The 19418-nt window shown below is 41.7% G+C and overlaps 1 protein-coding gene across 2 annotated transcripts in view; it reads right to left on the bottom strand.

Annotated features, from left to right (window-relative positions):
* The window catches only part of Sptbn1 (spectrin beta, non-erythrocytic 1), a 169598-nt gene that overhangs the window by 110747 nt on the left and 39433 nt on the right, over nucleotides 1-19418 (bottom strand). For both annotated transcript variants that reach the window (XM_031337780.1, XM_031337781.1), the window contains exon 2: nucleotides 8794-8987. In XM_031337780.1, the coding sequence (XP_031193640.1) occupies nucleotides 8794-8941 (148 nt within the window). In that variant the 5' untranslated portion in view covers nucleotides 8942-8987. The remainder of the gene's footprint in view (nucleotides 1-8793; nucleotides 8988-19418) is intronic.

Below are 19418 nucleotides of genomic sequence, written 5' to 3'. Positions count from 1 at the left end.
ACAGTCAGACACAAAAAGAAAATACATGTAAAGCTCCAATTCTCAATTCACAACCTTAGGCTAAAGCACAGGCAATGTTTAGCTCTCTTGAGAAAGGTTTTATAAGCTCAATCATTACAGATGTCCCAAATGAGCTACACAAGCTATCTCAGACCCTTCCTCATCATTTTCTGAAATTAAGCAATTGTGGGGAGAGGTACAAGGTTTAACTACCTCAGAAATTAAGGCTACTTAGAGATGTATGGAATATTAATACCAAGAAAGGCAATTTACAGGGGGGCTGGAAAGGGCAAGTAAAGATCACAGGGTTTTGGTTGCCTCTGAGCCTTACAACTGGCGAGCCATGTTGGAGCCCCACAAGCACAGCCATGGGAAATCTTGATTGGAGTATGTAAAATAAGGCATAATGCCCCTATCAAAGACTGCTATTAACACTACTGCATTATTCTACGATATTCTCCAAGGTGAAAGTGACCCACAAGTTTTAAGTATGATAAATAATCCTCCTGGAAGTCTGCTCATGCTCCTTTTTTTTTTTTTAAATCATCCTCTGATACCAAGCTACAGCTGTCGCCATAAAGAGGAATGCACACAAGAGCTAAATTACCCCACCAAAGGTCAGCATGTTCCAGCAAGAACTAGCCTGCTTGACCAGGACTTTTCTACATGGAATATGTCCCTTATCTTCTAACTTCATTTATTTGGTTGAGGGTAAGAATGAGAAAAGTCAATGTACCAAAAATTTAAAGTATTTTTGCTGTACTTCTTCCTCAAATCATTTTCCCTCAAATTTAGGAGCATGCAGGATCACATTAAGTATAGCGTGTAGACCTAAAACAGAAGCCCAATCAGAGAAGACCAAATATAGAGACCACAGATTTTTTTTCATTAAAAGACAAAGTCATGGTGCCGATATACAGCTTGATGTATGTCCCTCATTGGTAAAGAGGCTGTACTCCTCTGGGCTCAATACCCAGAACTGCTAGAATTCAAAATGTTTAAAAATTCCAACCCAAATGTCTTCCTCAGTGCTTCTTCCCAGTTCCTGGAATGAGGACTGAGTCACAAATGCCCTGTGAGCACCACAGCAAACGAGGACAAAGGTCACCAAAGGCTTTAGGCCATCAGAACATGTGCCCTTTGAAAGCTTCTGATTTCCCACAGTGACTTCTAATCCTCTCACCTGCATTAAGGTAATATTCTCAGTATTCGACCACTCCTCCCTGAGGAGGGAAACAGAGCTCTCTCTTTAAAAGATTTAATTTTCAGTGGGGCGTGCAAGTGCACACCTTTAATCCCAGCACTCAGAGGCAGAGGCAGGCAGTACTTGAGTTCTCAAAATGATCCCACAAGACAGTGTTCCTGTCCTGTAGAAGTTTATCTACTACCTCACAGTAATTGGTAGGGCAGAGATGTAATGTAGAAGGAGAACTCTGAGGCCATTCTCTCTTAGCATCAGCCTAGAAATGAACAATTCTGGATGCTTGCCAAACTCAGAAAGGCCTGGACGCTTTGGCCATGGAGAATCTCCAAGTCTGCACAGTTTCTGAAGGCTATACAGTGTACAGACAAATTTAAAAATGAGATATCCTAAAACTGGAATAACTGTGAGCAAATCCCTACAGTGGCCCCCGCTGATTTATTTGCCTGAATACGCCACAAAATGCTCTTGTGCTAACACCTTGTGTGCTTAGGTGCCTGTAAGCAGAGCTGAATTCCTGGTCCCCTTCTCTCTCCCTCGTTCCCTCCACAGCCCTTGAAGAGCCAGTTTGAGGGTCTTTAAGGGTCTGTTACTGACTGAGGAGTGGAGTGTCTCCAAATACTATTTTACATTTGTAGGTGGCCTTTCCTAAAATCGATTCGTGCCAGGGTGAGGGGGCTCATCTCCAGACAGTGCTGCACTCCAGGAGTTGGATCAGGCACTGTGGTAGTAAAATCTAAAAGGGACTGTCTTCTCTCTAGAGAAGCACAGCAGTTTCCTAACTGCCTTCCCTCCCTCGGGCCTCTCCTCTCTCTGTCACACTGGGAGAGATCCCCCCAGTGTCCCCAGGACCTCAGGGTCCCCAGGACCCCAGTGTCCCCAGGACCTCAGCAGCAGCTCTTCAGTTGGCTCTCTGAAGGTGGGAAATCTCAGGGAGGCCCTCTGTTACAACTAGGGCATCCTTTCTATTTGAAAACAAAAACTCTACAGAGCTGAAGCAGCCTTCTGGGCTACAGAGCTGAAGCAGCCTGAGCACTAAGCTCCTTGGCCTTTCTGTCCATTCCTGCTCGGGACACCTGTTCATGTCTCTGCCTGGAATTCCCTTCCGAGTACTGACACTGCATCTCCTGAGTGAGCACAGAACTCCTCTCTCCACAGACTCTCTTTCCCTCATGGCCAGCCTCTCTAATGCTAACCGCAGTGCCTGTCAGAAAGCAGACACTGAGTATTAGGCCATTCATCCCATTTCCTAATAAATGACTAAGCTACTAACATTCTGATTCACAAAGCTTACAGATAAAGAGACTACTTTGCTGTCCTTTGAAATGTACCTGTTAGAACAGGACAGTTTAATGGCATTAATAAAATCTAATTATCTGAGCAATGCTAGCATTTTAAAAAGCAGAACAGAAAATATCACAGCAGTTCATGAAGTACTAGTAAACACTACTTCATAAATTTGAGCTAGGTACACACACACACACACACACACACACACACACACAAATATATCTATAAAAATACACTTATCTAACAATGAGATTACCAATGTAAACATACTTCTTTCTAGTAATATAGTCAAAAATTGTTTCTTTCAAAACAGTTTAAGTTACTAACCAAATCACTGTTGATTACTCTGAAATCCTTCATTTAGCTTAGAAAACAAAAACCATCATCCTCCATTGTAAAATTTAGTTTGAGTGTGCCAATTAAGATGGCTTCCTGAGTGGGAAAAGTTAAAAACCACCTCCACGTGGGAATGCCTGAAGATTACAGCTGATTAAATGCACAAAGAGAACTGCACACCTGCCAGCACTGGAGCTGGGTTTTAGGTTTCACATTAGTATCAGGTCATCCTCAAGCTCCACCTCCCCTCCCATCCTGTATTTCTCAAGGCAGCCTTGAATACCTCTGCATTATTTACAAGTATCCATGCCAACACTGGCCTTACTTTAGATGTTTGGATCTAGAGTATAATTCCATGAGAGGTGTGCTTAGGACTAGCAGAACATGGAAGTATGTGCTTAGGGACTAGCAGAAAATGGAACCCCAGTCGAGCAACCAGTTCTGGGCATAAATTTCTACGTGTTGACAGTAGATAATTATAGAGCTAAGTGATTTGGTATGCAAACTTGCTTCCCCAAATTCAGTACCATAAACATTTTCAGGACCCATGGAACTTTCTCACACACACATTCCTGCCTAGAGAACAAAAGAAAAACCTTGACCGCTGGGCAAAGGTGGCTAGCTGATATACTGTTATTACTATGGGCTTAGAAGTTACTAGATTGTTTTTGTTGTTGTTGTTGTTGTTGTTGTCAGCCTCAAGGGAAAGGCTTAATTCATACTGTACCTGAAACAACAGTGACAACAGCACTCTGTTCTGATTGTAGTCTGGAGCTGCTTGTAGCCAATGGCCTTTTTCAACTGTAGCAAAGAGGTATTCTAGGGATCCAGCTACAACACTGCATTCCTGCCATGCTTGGTCCCTATAGTCACCAAACGTCTTTGTCACAGTGGAGAATCCCAAGAGGAAAACAGTAACTACACTTGTAAGAATGAACCATTAAATTCTTAAGCTCACGACAGACAGTGGAGGTGCATACCTTTAATCCTAGCACTTGGGAAGCGCAGTAGGCAGGCCTATCCCTGTTCATTTCAGGGCTATAGTGTGACCCCATCTCCAGAAAAATCAATCAATTAAATGTCAAACCTCTAAGATGCTAATAAAGGCATGTAGAAAAGATAGGTAAAGAGCAGGTAGCCTCTGGGGGAGTGTTCCCTTAGTGAGGCCTCCATGAAGCATTTTCTTTCAGGAAATTTGAAAGGTAAAGGGACAAAGATGGGAAAGCTGCAAAAAGATGGGAGTCATATGGAGTAAAGGTCGAAGGTCTCCAGTGGTAACCTTCTGACCCTCAAGCACAAAAGCCAGACACTTTCAACATAAAAAGAGGCAGAGGCCAACATGACAACGTATCTGATCCTCAATGTAATGGGCCATACATGCTTATAGACAAATGCTTCCAAGAGCCTCTGCTGACCTCGAAGTTTAAGTGATTCAAGGGAATGATGGGAGAAACATTAAACTCCAGAGGCTGCTGTCAAAGTGGCTGGGCTTCTGCTCGTTTCCCTACATGTGAGGGAGCCATTTGTGTTGGTTCAGATTGCTGAGGTGGTGAATCACTGGCCAGATCCCTCAGACAATGCACACTTGTTGCTCAGTTCTCAGTGCTAGAAGTGAGGGTCCCAGCACGGCCACGTTCTTGGTGAAGGCCTTCTCTCTGCTTTAAAAATATCCTCTTGTATTTTCAAAGAACAGTTAAAAAGTCCCAGTCCTGAGGCTCTTCCCTCAGTTTAATCGCCTCCCAATTCTACCTATCAACACTATCATATTGGGAACTAGGGTTTCACCTAAGAATAGGAGGCAGGATACAGAGATTCAGCATGTATCCTTTTTAATCATGTACATGGAAAATTCTCAAAGGATTTGCATCCAATTTGGCTTTTGTTTGTTTGTTTGTTCGGGGGGTGATCTTTTTTTTTAAAATAGGGTCTTATTATGTAGTTCTAACTAGCCTGGGACTCACGATAAAGACCAAACTGGCTCAAATTTGCTGAGTCCTCCTGCCTTGGCCTCTACTATCAGGGGATTACAGGCATATACAACTATGTCTGGTTTGCACGGAACTTTTAAAAGAATTCTCTTCACTGAGTGGAGCAGGAAAGGGTCTGAGGAAGAAAGCACTCATTGTCCACTTCAGAATCCTCAGATTTGTTTCAGTGCGTACATGCAATCATAATGTACAACATACACTGCAATCATTGTATAGTGCATTTTAAGGTCAAATTCTCAGATACATCGAATTAACTGTTCGATAGGTATCCCAAAAGTTAGGGAGCAGAGCAATAGTTAGCAGCTCTGACTAAGAACGAGCTATTTAGTTTGCCCAATGCTCAACAACTGCAATCAGACTTATATGAGATGCTAAAGGAATGATAAAAGAAATACTATCTACTGCCATTGTCTCTAAGAACTGATTCATCAGCTAGAGAAAACATGGATAGAACTACTTTGAGCACATACTTGAGACTAGTAATCCATAGGATACATAATACAGACTAGTAAAGACCAAGGAGGTTTAATCAAAGAAAAGTTCAGCATGAACTACACGGAAAAATTCATGGTACTAGGTCAAGGCTGGAGACAGGAGAAGGCAGTGGGGTTTCCTAAAGATTTACAGGGTGATCCAACATGTAGCATGCAGTCCGGGGAGGGGCTAAGACCTGACAAAGTTTCCGACACCTCCCAGACTCCAGTCCATCCATTTTCAGTTTCACACGCATACTCAAGAAATCTAATGAGTCTGTGGGAAGTTAAACCTGAGTGGCAAAGTTCTTACCAGATTCATCCAATAGCATGTATCAGCACTTGATATGTCACTACTTCAGATTTCTGAGAATTTACAGGCTTTCAGCAAAGAAGTCAAATGTAAGAACATAGATGGTCCCCTTGGACAGTACTAATGAGAAAGACATGACGCCTTTTCCAACCAGAGGGTGAGCAGGCTTGAGCGCGGGATCTCAGAAGGTACAGTGCCTTTATACAACGCAGTCGTACTCACTGTTCTGCTCTATGGTTTGTGGCTCAGTCTTTTTCCCCCTGCTTTCTTTTATAAACAGGGGTTTTCTCTGTAGCCTTGGTAACCTGGCATTTACTATGAAGCCCATGTTGGCCTTCAGTAGTAATCCTCAGACTTCAGTCCTACAAGTGCTGGGGTTACAAGCATGGACTGTCATACGTGGTGCCCGCTGTTCATTTCTTATTTTAGTTTTCTTGAGATAGGCTATCCTAGAACTTAACATGTAGACCAGTGTGGCCTCAAACTCACAGAAATCTGCCTGCTTTGGACTCCTAAGCATTGGGATTAAAGATGCATGCTACCAAGTATGGCCCCATTGTACCACTACACATAGTTCCACTGCTCATTTGATATGTGATAAGTGTTTTTTGTTGCATTATTAAATAACACAGTTTTTTATGTCAGCACTGTAAAGAACAAACCAAACCAGACGTGGAGCAGCTCTAGCATTAGGCACTTCAGCAGAGGCTTATTTTAAAGGGCTAAAAGTGTAATGTTCTTCGTTTCTCTTCAATAACTTCAAGGATTTTAAAGAGAGGTATCCACTTCTGTTTTTTTCTTTTAAGGGGAAACATTTGATGGTTATCATAACCTTACTATTTTATAAAAATGTTATTATCTGAGTTGAGAACAAGCATCTACTTGATTGTTCTGTCGTCTAGTGCCTTTGAGTGCCATCTCCCTGAGAGCTTTTGCAGACATCTCCATAGGGCTCTGTGTTCTAACATCTCCATAGACCAGTCACAGCTCAGTGTCCTGCAACAGTCCCTTGACCAAAGCCTCCCTCCTTCCCAACACCAGTGCTTCCAACTAGAATCTGACAAGAAGCAAAAGGGAAGGGATGAGCAGTGAAGCTCAGCAGGGAGCAGTCAGGCTGCCTGTGATCTGGTAGGCCCTACTTACAAGGGGTAAGGCACTCACAGGAGACGGCTAAAAGGAGCCTTGGTTTACCTAAGTCTCCCTTGTTCTGGGGCCAACGTGTACCTTGTTTCCTTCCACAGATGGTTTATCTTCATGCAGAACATGCTACTCTCCCTTGAAAAGTTAACATAAAGGTCTTCTCTCTCCACACTACAATCATCTGCCCTGGACACACCAAGCACACCTCTAGACAGACAGACTGCTGGGTAGCACTGCTACATTTTCTTCAAATGCCTTTTTTCTGGTTTGTCTTTTTTTTTTTTTTTGGTCAGTCAGGATTTCTTTGTTTAGGCCTGGCCATTCTAAAACTCACTCTGTAGACCTGGCTGGCCTGAAACTCAGAGATCTGCCTGCCTCTGTCTCCTGAGTGCTGAGATTAAAGGCGTGCACCATCACTACCTGGCTGGCTGGCTTCCTTCCTTCCTTCCTGTCTTTATTTCTTTATTTTTAACTTGTGACTCAGCTCTCTCTTGACACTATGCGGGTCCCAGGGAGGGCTGGTGGGCAGTATCTCACCAGTCTTAAGCTGCCTCTTTTAAAGGCAATCATTTGTAAGTCTCCAGCTGGCCATGACCTGCTATACAAATATCTGGGCCAAACAGAATTTCAATACCATATCCAATCTTACAGAAACTTATACTAAAAGGAAACTGGGCTATTAAGTCAATTAAGTTATAAATACAATTTTGGATTGAGGTTTCTTTTCTTTTCTTTTTAAGTTAGACAAGAAGTAAAGTTGAATCTACATTGCACTCAAGTCAGGTGTGAACCAAATTATGAAGGAGCAGTTACTAAGTGGAGGGCTCTAACAAATGAAGAATACCTGAGATACTGTCCAACAGTGGTTAGCACATGGCTTTGTTGAGCCTGCTTTGCAGGAGACCAACCAACCTCCACTTTTCCTGTCTCCCTCTCTCCCTCCCTCCCTCCCTCCTTCCCTCCGTCTGTGTATCTCTCTCTCCCTCCTTCCCTCCCTCCCCCCCTCCTTTGAAACAGTGTCTTACCACATCAATCTCAGCTGGCCTCAAACTCACAGAAGTCTGCCTGCCTCTGTTTCCTGCGTGCTGGGATTAAAAGCATGGCTACCACACCTGGCCCCTTCCTGATATTTTACAATAAATCCCTTTATTCTCCCTTAATTCTATCACATGCTGCTGCTACTTCTTTTTTTTACAGTAGGGATGAAATGAGGGCTCTGTCTGTGTTGAGCAAATGTGTTCTCTACTAGCAAACTCAACACACATCTCTTTAATTCAGAGAACATGCATCTCTATTCTTGGCAACCAGAAATGACTTGACTAAAAATAATCATGAATTCAGGATTCTTTTCAAAGAATCTAATCAGCAGACACAGATTAAATGTTTAGCTCCCTTGTTTCCTGAAAACTTTCTTGTGGGTTTCTAGTTCATGCGAATCATGCTAAAAGTAGTTATAGTTTAAGAATCAAGGCACCTACTGTAATAGACTTTGTATCATAAACTAGAATATAATTGAAATAACTACTTAACATCTACCTGGCATTGTTTTTCTCTAGAAAATTTAAGTGAATGGGAATGATCGGTGGCAAACCTGCTCATTAACAGCATTAAATAGGCCTTCCCACGGGACACTGCTGCTTTTCAGATCTAAAGCCCTTGCACAGGACACTTACCAACTCTGTACTGATAAGATCAGCTAATCTGCCACTGGCACTAAGTATACAGCCCAGTTGGGTATTTTACATAAATATAGTATGCTAAAACATTTGAAATGAAAGATGTGTTAGAAATAAAAAAATCCTTACAAACTCTTAGCAGCTCTTTCTAAATTGCTGTAAACATTACTTACTGTGTCCTAAACTATGTTGACCACTAAGTTTGGCAGCTCTCCAAAAGTAAATGTCTTATAAAAGGGTCAGCTAGCTCTCATAGGATATGTTAAAGCAAGGAGAATCAACTTCAAGCAAGACAGCTTAAAAGAGAAATGGTTGATGTTCAAGGAACTACAGAACATCTGGTGACAGGCAGGACGCATGACATCAGGACACTCACCTGCCAGGGCCTTGATGCGGGAGCGCTCAAAGAGCCGAGCAGAGCTGTTCTCATTGTCCCAGTCATCCACATCCCAGCGGTTGTTCACGTCGCTGTACTGCTGCTGGATCTCAATGTTGTCATAGTCTGTGGCTACTGTGGTCGTCATCTTGACTGTCTCAGCTGCTTGTCCACATCAGTTACTTTTCAGAGCTCTGTGAGAAAAAAAGTAAAAGCATAGGTGTGTATACAAAGTGTACAGCCTCTATAGACCTGCTGGTGTGACAGTAAGGAGAAACTAGGACAGTTGCTGCTTGTCCAGATGTGCCTTCTAGAGCCAAGGCCAATTTTGAACTTTGGCTCTGCTTCATATCACATGTGTGACCTCGGCCACACTACTTTAATGCTTTCCCCAAACACAGAGGAGGGATAAGTCTGAATGAAACACTGGATACCAAATTAATGTTCTTTCTTAAAGGAGTTTAAAGTGGTGTACCCATTGGTGGGGCACACCTTTAATCCCAGGGCTCAGGAGGCAGAGGCAGGCTGATTTCTATGTGTTTGTGAGTCCAGCTTGGAGTACAAGACAGCTATGGTTACACAGAGAAACCATGTCTTGAAAAAAGCCAAAACAGAGCAAAACAAAGCAAAACCCAAAAAAGTTTAAGGTGAAGGTTTAATGTTTTATCAGGGCTATATCAGCACCTACATGGGTCTTTTTTTTAATGAATTCACTTAGTTTTATTGTCTATTACCTTCTCATATATAAACTACTATATAAGAAAAACTAACAAGTCATTGTGTCTCTTTATCTCATTTACATATTAAAAATTGATGCCTAAGGTTAAGACGTAAGCATATGGCATCAAAGATAGTATCCAAGCAAAGTAAATACTCAATAAACATTGTCATTATTTATGCCATTGTTACTATAAATTCTAGGACCAATACCAATAGTAATACCCACCCCTTTAGAGCTCACTGAGGATAATGGTGGTTTTTTAGGAATAACTATGCTTATAAATAAGCTCTGGCCCATTTATGTATTCACCTTATCAATGTATTCTTGGAGGATTAAGAGAAGTATGTTTAGTTTTATATACAGTTTCTCCATTCAATAAAGCCATTACCTACATGCAGAACCCTAATATGTTGAGGAATTACTACCTGCTCAGCACTGCTCTAGATTCCTGGAGAACAATAAACGACACAAGTGAAGCCTACATCCTCACAGAAGAGAGACAAAAACACACAAGAAAAGCCAAAGACTTTCAGGAAAATGAAATGCAAACAGATGAATTTCAGAGTGGTTATTTTAGACTGGTCATAAATAAATACACTGCTCAGTACTGAAATGGGTCTCAGTGTCTAAGAGGTACAGACCATACCCAGATCAAGAAGTGTGGCACACCAGACAGAGGGAACATCACAGCATGCTCAATATAGCTGAAGTCAAGTGTGTGGAGGGAAAGAAAGGTAAGGAGGGAAGGCTAGAGGAGCTAGACAGAGCCAGGCCAGACTTGGCTGAGTCTAGCATGATGACCTTTGAGTCACCATCTGCCACTGCTGGATGTGATTCTAAAGGATTGTTCTTGGTGCCATATGGAAACAGATTCTAGGAGGCTACTCCAGAGATGGAAGTGGTTTGGCACTGGCAGTAGTTGACCTGAATGTGGTAGTGATGTGTGTGGGTAAATGTGTCAGGCGTGCTGACAGGACTTGGAGAAAGGCCTGGCTGAAAGGCCAGATCTTGGGTTCAGACTTCATCTTAGAGAACCAGACTTAAGGCTGAACTCTGGTTAACTAACAGGCTGGTGTCTAGCACCGTTACTCCCCAACAAAACCTATGTCTAGCACCAGTTTCCAGGTTATTCCCCAACAAATCTGCACCTCTAATCAAGCAGGTTACAAGCTTGCCCTTGACACTTCACTTCTAACAACCATCAATCAGGAGAAAAGAAGTTAAGCTTATGGTTTGACACCTAACACTAGCCAATTATGTTAATGGACAAAAATAGCCACCCCACCCCCCATCAGATGCTTGCCAGGCTAGAACCTCTACCCCTTGCTTACCATTTCCTATAAAACCTTGTCCTGATGAGAGTTCAGAGTCCTGTGGGTTGGTGGTGAGTAAGCTCAGGCTTGAGCTTGGAATAAAGAATGTTATTCCCCTGAAGTTATTACATTGAAGTCTGCTCTTGGTTGGTCTTTTGGGCCCTTGAACAGTTCTTGTTACAACATGGCTAGTTCTATGGCATTTCTAAGGCTCTGTGCTTGATTCTATTGGTATGGTTAAATTCCTCTATGTGTTAAATTTCACCACAGGGTACTCAGGCTCAGTCAGTCACACAAAGTTATCCACATAAGTTAACTGCAAATCTAAGAAGGGAATATGATGGAGATAGCTTCTTTCTCTGTGGTAGAAAGATCACAAGGGAAATGATGCTGGCTATCTCCTCTCCTTCTCTCTCCTCACCTTAAGATTAAAAAGCTAATAGTAAGAGTTTTATACATGGATGCTCACTTGGCTCAACTGTCACTCAGTGTGCACCAAGAATGTGCATGGGGGCCAATTTGCATAGCTCATCACTAGCATCTGTGTGCTAATAGAACAAGATCACCACCTAGCAACACAGTACTGCAATAGGGTCTCCATGCCGAAATGAACTACCCATGTCTGGAATGGCACCAAGACATTCCAAGGAGTTCCCTGCTTCCTCTTTTACCATTATAGTTCTCTCACAAGCCATTAACATATCCTATGTGCTCCTGAGGAAACAGCACCAAGTCCACTCACAAGTGACCCACAGCATCCGCTTTCTCAGTCATCCATCACAGTATAAACACCAAATTATTCATGGGAGTGAGATTCCCACCAGACAGATGCAATCAAGCCCAACAACACAAATGTGTTGTTATACTAATTTAACAGTTATGCTAACAACATATTTACATGATTTCACAAAACCACAAATTAACAGCTAAAACCTATTGACTGAATGACCTTATAGTTAAACAACTTTAAGGCAGGGACGGGGGCAAGAAGTGGCCACACTAGTAACCTTGGAGATGGTCAATTTTCATGACTACTACACCATCGCAGCCTTTCATAAAATCTGTCTTGGAACAGATATTCTATCTCTAGTAAAGAAAAACTTTACAATGCTATATATTATTATGATACATATTATTATATTTGTATTATAATAATATAATACTATTATACCTGGGAGTATAATCATTCAAAGTATAGAAAAGTTGATTTAATTCAACTCAAGGAAAAACCCAAACAGGGCAAACCCTTCACCAAAGAAGTTCTAGCTATTTGGTGCCATCTACTGACCAAGCTGCATAAGCTACACTGTGGCCCCAGAGCCCTTAGCACCTGCCTAGGCGCCTACTCCTGTGTTCTGGCTCCCCAGTCTCCCACTGTGCCGTTTCCCTGCTTTCACAAGTGACTGAACCTCTTCACACCTCTGACCCATCACCAGGTACCAGCTGCCCTCCACAGTTTTCCAATGAGTTATTTCTAGATCCACGAATCAAATAATTTCTAGAGTTTCAGCATGGACTGCTACATGTCATCCTTTAAGAAAGAAGTGAGTTTCAGGACAGCCAGGGCTACATAGAGAAACCCTGTCTCAGAAAACAACACAAGTCAAAGAATAAAGGAGAAATTACTGAATAGGACTTTGCTATTGATTATACTGGAGAGATGATAGGAAGCCATAGGAATATGAATCAGATGTCAATGTGTGGATTCAAAATCCTAAATTTTTTATTGGACATTTATTTACATTTCAAGTGTTTTCCCCTTTCCCTATTTCTCCCCCCAGAAACCCGCTATCCCATTCCCCCTTCTCCTGCTTCTATGAGGGTGTGCCCCCATCCCCCCCATCCACCCACCTACTTCCTCCTCCCTGCTCTCGCGTTCCCCTACTCTGGGGCATCGAACCTTCACGGGACCAAAGACCTCTTCTCCCATTGATGCCTAACAAGGCCATCCTCTGCTACATCTGCGGCTGGAGCTATGGATCCCTCCAAGTGTACTGGTTGGTTGGTGGTTTAGACCCTCAGAGCTCTGGTTGATTGATATTGTTTTTCTTCCTATGGTGTTGCAAACTCTTTCAGCTACTTCAGTCCTTTCTCTAATTCCTCCATTGGGGACCCCGTGATCAGTTCAATGCAAAACCCCAAATTTAAACAACCTTTGCTTTTCTTCTGAGTTACAACTCTCACTAGCTCTCCACATCAGAGGTATACCTAAAACTCAAGGCTCTTTTTTTTTTTTTGGTTTTTCGAGACAGGCTTTCTCTGTGTGGCTCTGGATGTCATGGAAAACTCAAGGCTTTTAAATAAATGAGGATGTGGACTAGCCCTTATTAAGGTCTAATTACAGCCTAGTACAGCATCCTGTCTGGCCATATCTCCCAGCACATATATGTGAAATGGGAGGTGTTATCTCTCCTGAAGGACTGAACATTCATCGAGGATGTATGTTAATGTAATCTATGTAAGCATCTAGTGTAAGCACAAAAACAGCCAGTACATGTATGATATTGAAATATGGCAGGTAATGCAATCATAGAAGCAATGTCTATAAGACTCAGAATGGGGGATAGAAATGACAAACAGCTAAGAGGCAAACCTCCATGTGCTCTTGAAAGAAAGCCCGAGAAGACAGGAAGGTGAGGAACACGCTGCTTCCTGTCAAAAAATCAGAATTGCATCCGTCAGTCTGTGATGCAGAAACCCATAGTAGGCTGCTCCTCCCGAGAGGGTCTGCTACGGAGGACAACCGGAGGACTGACCACCTTCTGCCTACAACATCCTAATGAAAGCAACTGCAAAAACCTTCATTCCCAATGTTCAGAGATCACTTTCCTACCAGATACAAAGGGCCACTGGGAATTGGCATATGCATATGACTTGAAACAAACCTTGTTTTTTAAGATAAGCAAATTCAGGCAGGTTCTAATCAATAAGGAGTGAAACTACCCTTAAAAAGATCCAGCAAACACACTGCAGCTTAGTTACTCCTTTATTCAAACACGCAGCCAGATCTTGTGATCGTAGCTTACAGACTTACTAGGGTTGGGAGAATCATTCAGCAATTACAGGAAGTTTCTGGTCCTGAACCTAGGTTCAGTTCCTAGCACTGACATCAACAATTCACAACCGTCTGAAACACAGTTCTAGGGAATCCAGCTTCCTCTTCTGATTTTCATGAACACTACACATGTAGGTACACACACATAACTAAAATTAAAATTTAAAAAGCACTTAAAAACATTATAACCACAAGCACAGCTCTATAAAAATGCAGGAGGGGAGCATGGGATCCCTTCCCCTGTCCTTCCTCTATTTCACAGAGAACAAAAGAAGGAACAGTGAAATGATAAGTGCATTTAGTATCTGAGTTTCTTCAATAAAAATCTTGATATTAAGTATGAGTTAAGTTCATTTGCTATTTGTACGTTATTCATTTTTTCTGCCCATATATGTGATAAGTTATAAATTTTAAATATAATCTTGGTTAAGTCCTAATCTTTTTAAAAAGTCAGCTGTTTTGAAAGTCAACAGTAAGACAAGGAGGAGTTAGCTTCTCTGATTGGTTATTCATCAGCCTCGAAAATCACTGGGTTTGAAGCAGACTAATTTTCTTAAAGTGCACGGCTATGATGATACACACAACAGCTAAAGGTCATCTGCTTCTGCTCCACTTACAAAGAGCAATTAAAACCGAAACCATTAATTCAGAACAGGCCTAGCTAGCATCATGGTTCAGACAGTAGTGTTTCTGACCACTATAAAGAGTCTTTTCAGCCTTACATATACTTCCAAAGTTTTAAATAACATCAGAATATAGTGCCAATGCCAAAATGCCAGCCCTGCACTTGAGTGAGTTAGGCATTTATTTGTTCTGAAGCTCAGGGAGGCAGAGCCGTGCTTTCCTGAACAGCGGAGTAACACTCACAGAGCAGACTCTGTTTGGGAGCTTTTTTCTTCTGGCGCAGTCCAGTGCCAAAATTCTTGGCAAATTTATCAAGTGAAATGCACACCTCAATTTTCCAGAGTAAATATCAAATGAAAGTATGTGAAACTGCCACGAACAGCAACTGTGTAGCAAACATCACTGATACACACAGACCTGCGATGTCCAGGATCCTACCTGCTCTGGACAGTGTCACAGAACCAGTACCAACCTCATAGTAAGTGCTCAAAAACAATCTCAATATGAAATGACAGGTGGGAGACTGCTGCCACCCAGCATCTAAGTATAACACACAAAAGTTCTATTTCTGCCCCAAGTCAGATGACTCCTGGACTCCAGTAAAAACGGCTGTTATGTAAGGAGACAGCCTATTCTTTATGCAGATTCATTTAGCAAAGAATGAATTTTTATGAGAAATTTATTTTCACCTGGCTCAAAGTAGGATGGGCTATTCTTACATAGAACTAAAGAAATACTGATTTTACTTAATTGGCCTATAATATTTATTATAAGTACATACTTTATTTTAAATAAGATTATTTCCCTTTTACAAAATGGCAAGTTCTAGGTGCAGCTGGCTGCCCAAATGCCCAGGTTTAAACTGTATCAAGTTTGCTCAAAGGGCCACTCACACAACTTACTGCTTGGCGGGCACTTCCTCAGCCTTCCCTCTGTGTGCTAGCTGAGTGTTTGCCAAGTCGACTTAGAAATCTGTAGTCTTGTAAATTAACGAAACAATGACATAAAAGATGGCCTATGACACTCAAAAGAGAGAACATGATAATCCCAGAAAAAACATTTAAACATTCCAAACTTCTGTTTCTACAATTTGCTTAAACCTGATCACAATCTAAAAAGACTGTTCAACAAAAACTAATATATGTAGTATGGAATACAATCAAATTCTGCACATAACTGTTTAAAAGTTTGCTTACAAAGGTCCTAAAACACTGTCATACCTGTAGGACCATGGAAGACTTCTAACTGGATTCTTTGGTAGGTGACTAGACATGGTTTAAGTTGGTTTTCCCCAAGACCAGGCCATAATCCAACCAAAAGTTGTGTCACCTAATTTCTCACAACGTCACAGGATACACAGGCCTGTCCATGGCCACACAGGCAAGTAACATGTGATTTAAACTCTCTACCTCCCACACTATTGCTCAAATGACCTTAATAAGGAAAGGAAGTTCTTAGCAAATGAAGACCTTAATCGGGTTTAATAAAAGAAACTGAAAACTTGCCCTGCCTCAGCAACAAGGGCAAAAGTCTCAGAAGAGAATGACCAGACATCCAGATCATTTCGAATGTCTTTAAAACTGCTTCAGTAATGGGATTTTGGAAGCTGCATTTTGCCACTATGTGCCTGACCAAAATTGAGTCCATAACTTCATGTCTTTGAAATATTATTTGTCCCTGAATATTTACATCACTCGCTCTTTGTTTTTCCCCACCCCCCATGCCTTCAAAGCAGCTGGTGTTTCCAGCAGCAGAGAAAAGTATGAACAGGATGACAGGAAGGTCCTGAACATCTACAGAGAAGCATGCTATGATTTATGAAGAGAAAATCTAAGGACTGGGCAGCCAATACTAGATAGGTTGTTTGTTGTCTCTCACAGTCATGGTTAAACTGCACATCAAGAACATGAAGGGCAAGTAATCACGTTAAATGGGACTGATTATACAGTAGGACCTTAGTAGGACACTGTGGTCTCCTCTATCCACATCTCATCCCATACACAAAGGACAGGTGGAAACACATTAAGAAAGTGGCTATCTTTAAGACAGTAAGTCATCAGAACTCACTCTGACAGTATTGTGATTTTTGCACTTGTAGTTTTGTAGAACTAAGCCAAAGTATCTCTGTTCTTTGAGTTATACACCGAGTAGTAGTTTGTATACTGACTTCAGTAAACCAAGGCAGAGTGAACCCTAAAGGAGCCTTCTGTAAACTGAGCCCAATCCAAGTCCTTCTAACTATCCTACAACTTAAGGAATCTCAGTAGCAACAGCACCATTAACTCTTAGTATCTTAGAATATTACAGATAAAGAAAACACACACTAGAACCAAGTCAGCTTGAACTTTCTCTGGGAGGAATCTTCTGAAGCCCCAGCCTGCTATATATGCTTGTCTGTCCTTCCTCACCCATAGTGAAGTTATTCAGTAATTATCTTGCCTTGTATACCACACTTTATGAATTCTGGGTAATTCTTTTTCCATCAGTGAACCAACCACTAGACATAGATCACTCAACACACAAAGAATAGAGGTAAACATTTTTTTTTTTAGATTTATTTTATATGTACGAGTGTTTTGCCTGCATGTGTGTGTGTGTATATATATATATATATATGCAATATATATGCAAAATAAGAATGTACATATATGTATATATATGTGTGTGTATATATGTACACACACACACACACACACACACACATATGTATGCAATACAAGAATGCCTGTTGCCTGCAGAGGCCAGAAGAGGGCATCAGAGCCCCTAGAACTGGCGTTACAGATGGTTGCCAGCCGATTTGCAGGTGCTGGGAATAGAACCCAGTTACAGCCAGTGTTGTAAACTGCTGAGCCATCTCTCCAGCCCCTTTGGTAAACAGTTAAAGAGTAAATTCAAAGCTTGAGTTTCTCAGCTTTACTAAGTGTTAGAAGTACTTTCTTTTCGAAATCTACTATCACAGAGAAAAGCATCTTCATTTTAAGCAATCGTACATTTGTCCAAGTTTAAATTAAAAAAAAAAGAAACTTAAAATAGATCAGGCTGGGTGTGGTGGGATCTTAGCATTCAGGAAGCAAAACAGAAGGATCTCCAATTTGAGACCATATAATGAGTTCAAGGTCAGGCTAAATTACAGAGCGAGACACTATCTCAAAAGGCAAAAAATGAAGAGAAGAGACAAGACTGAGATAAACTTTAATAAACCAAAATTATCTCCATTTATGTTTTTATTGTATTCGGGCAACTTAAGGATGTCTTACAAGTTGGCTGGGTCTGCTTCTGAACAACAGATACGCACTTTTGATATGACGGAGTTGCTCAGTAAGAGTTGCTATATCCAATGACCAGAAGGAAAGGCCTGTTGGTGTGACTAGTGAGGACAATATCAGATCAGAAACATGTAAGGCTGGTCATTTCATGCGCCTAGATTTCCTATTTCTACCCTTAGAGATCTATTCAAAGAGATCCATTTAAAAGTGTTGGTGGATGGGAGGTAGTGGTGTATACCTCTAAACCCAACACCCAGAAGGTAGATGCAGGTAGTTCTCTCTGAGTTTGAGGCTAGCATGGTCTACACAGAGAGTTCCAGAAGAACCAGGGCTACAACAGAAAAACACTGTCTTCTAAAACAAAAACAAAGGAAAAATATTGACTGCTTGTAATGAACTTAATTGAAGAATAGGAATGTACCCAGTTTTTAAAAACCCTACCTGATATAAGTCCCAGGTTAGTTCCTGTGGTAAGAAGGGGGACCGCTACAGAGGCAGGGTACATTAGCTCCCCTATGCCCACGAAACAGAGAACATGGCAGCAATGTCACAGAGGCTTCTCTTGCTATAATAGCAGAGCCAACAAGTCTGAGTTCTGAGTAATTCTAGGACAGCATAACAGCAATGTAGCCAAGCCCTTCCCCATGGTCTCAGTGCACACTGCACAATGGGGAAACAACAACCTTGAGAGGCAATTTGACTTTGGTCTGGCAATTCGGTTTTCTCATTAACATTCTGTCTGATGGGGTAACTGTGTTAATCATTTTCTAGGTGAAAACCCTGCAGATCTGTCACCCATGTCCCACAATACACTCTCCAAGGTGAATACTTCTCTTCCTCTAAAAAGCAGGAAGTCTCTTTCATCTCCCTGGCAATCCTAACAAACCTACACCATCAGATTCCGGAAGCTGGAGGAGATGAGGCCCGGGGCCAGAAGACAGAAGTGGAGTATAGTAGGAACAGGGTCATTAAAGAGGGCATTAAATAGTTCTCACTTCCCATCATTCCTCAGACCCCTCTCCAAATGCTTTTCTTTGCCTGGAGTCTCCAGAGTCAAGTTGGGGCAGTAACCCTGGTACTCTATACCAGCAAGGGACACTCAGCTACCAGTTTCCATCAGTCTGATCAAAATACCAAGGAGCATCAATACACCAAGGAGCATGAAGGAGAAAGGCGAACATGTAAGCATGCTCTGGATAACGCCTCTTAATGTACACGGTGCTGGGAATGGCCAGTTAAGCCAAACACTGCCAAATTTTTCTGTACTGTTGCCTAAAGGGGGAGCAAAAGGGTTCTACAATGGGTAGAGGAGACCAGCTATTCTGAAATGCTTATCTCAGAATAAATAGTACCCAGGACCAAAGGTACTATCTTAACTACTTAAACATACTCGTTTCTAGAAGGGGGAAAAAAACTAAAAAAGGAAAGAAAAGAAAAGAACACCGGGGGACTTGCAGGGCAGCAGGGACAGGACAAGTTCTAGTCAGAGACACTAAGAACATCTAACACCAAAAAGCAAGAGATGGCGAAAGGAAAACACAAGAATCCTACCAACAAAAACCAAGACTACTTGGTTTCACCAGAACCTAGTACTCCCACTGCAGCAAGTCCTGGATATCCCAAAACACCAGAAAAGCAAGAATTGG

This window comes from Mastomys coucha, unplaced genomic scaffold (genome assembly GCF_008632895.1).
Source record: "Mastomys coucha isolate ucsf_1 unplaced genomic scaffold, UCSF_Mcou_1 pScaffold22, whole genome shotgun sequence".
NCBI classification, from domain to species: Eukaryota; Metazoa; Chordata; class Mammalia; order Rodentia; family Muridae; genus Mastomys; species Mastomys coucha.
The sequence above is the reverse complement of the archived record's forward strand: the minus strand, read 5'-3'. Positions and strand labels throughout refer to the sequence as shown.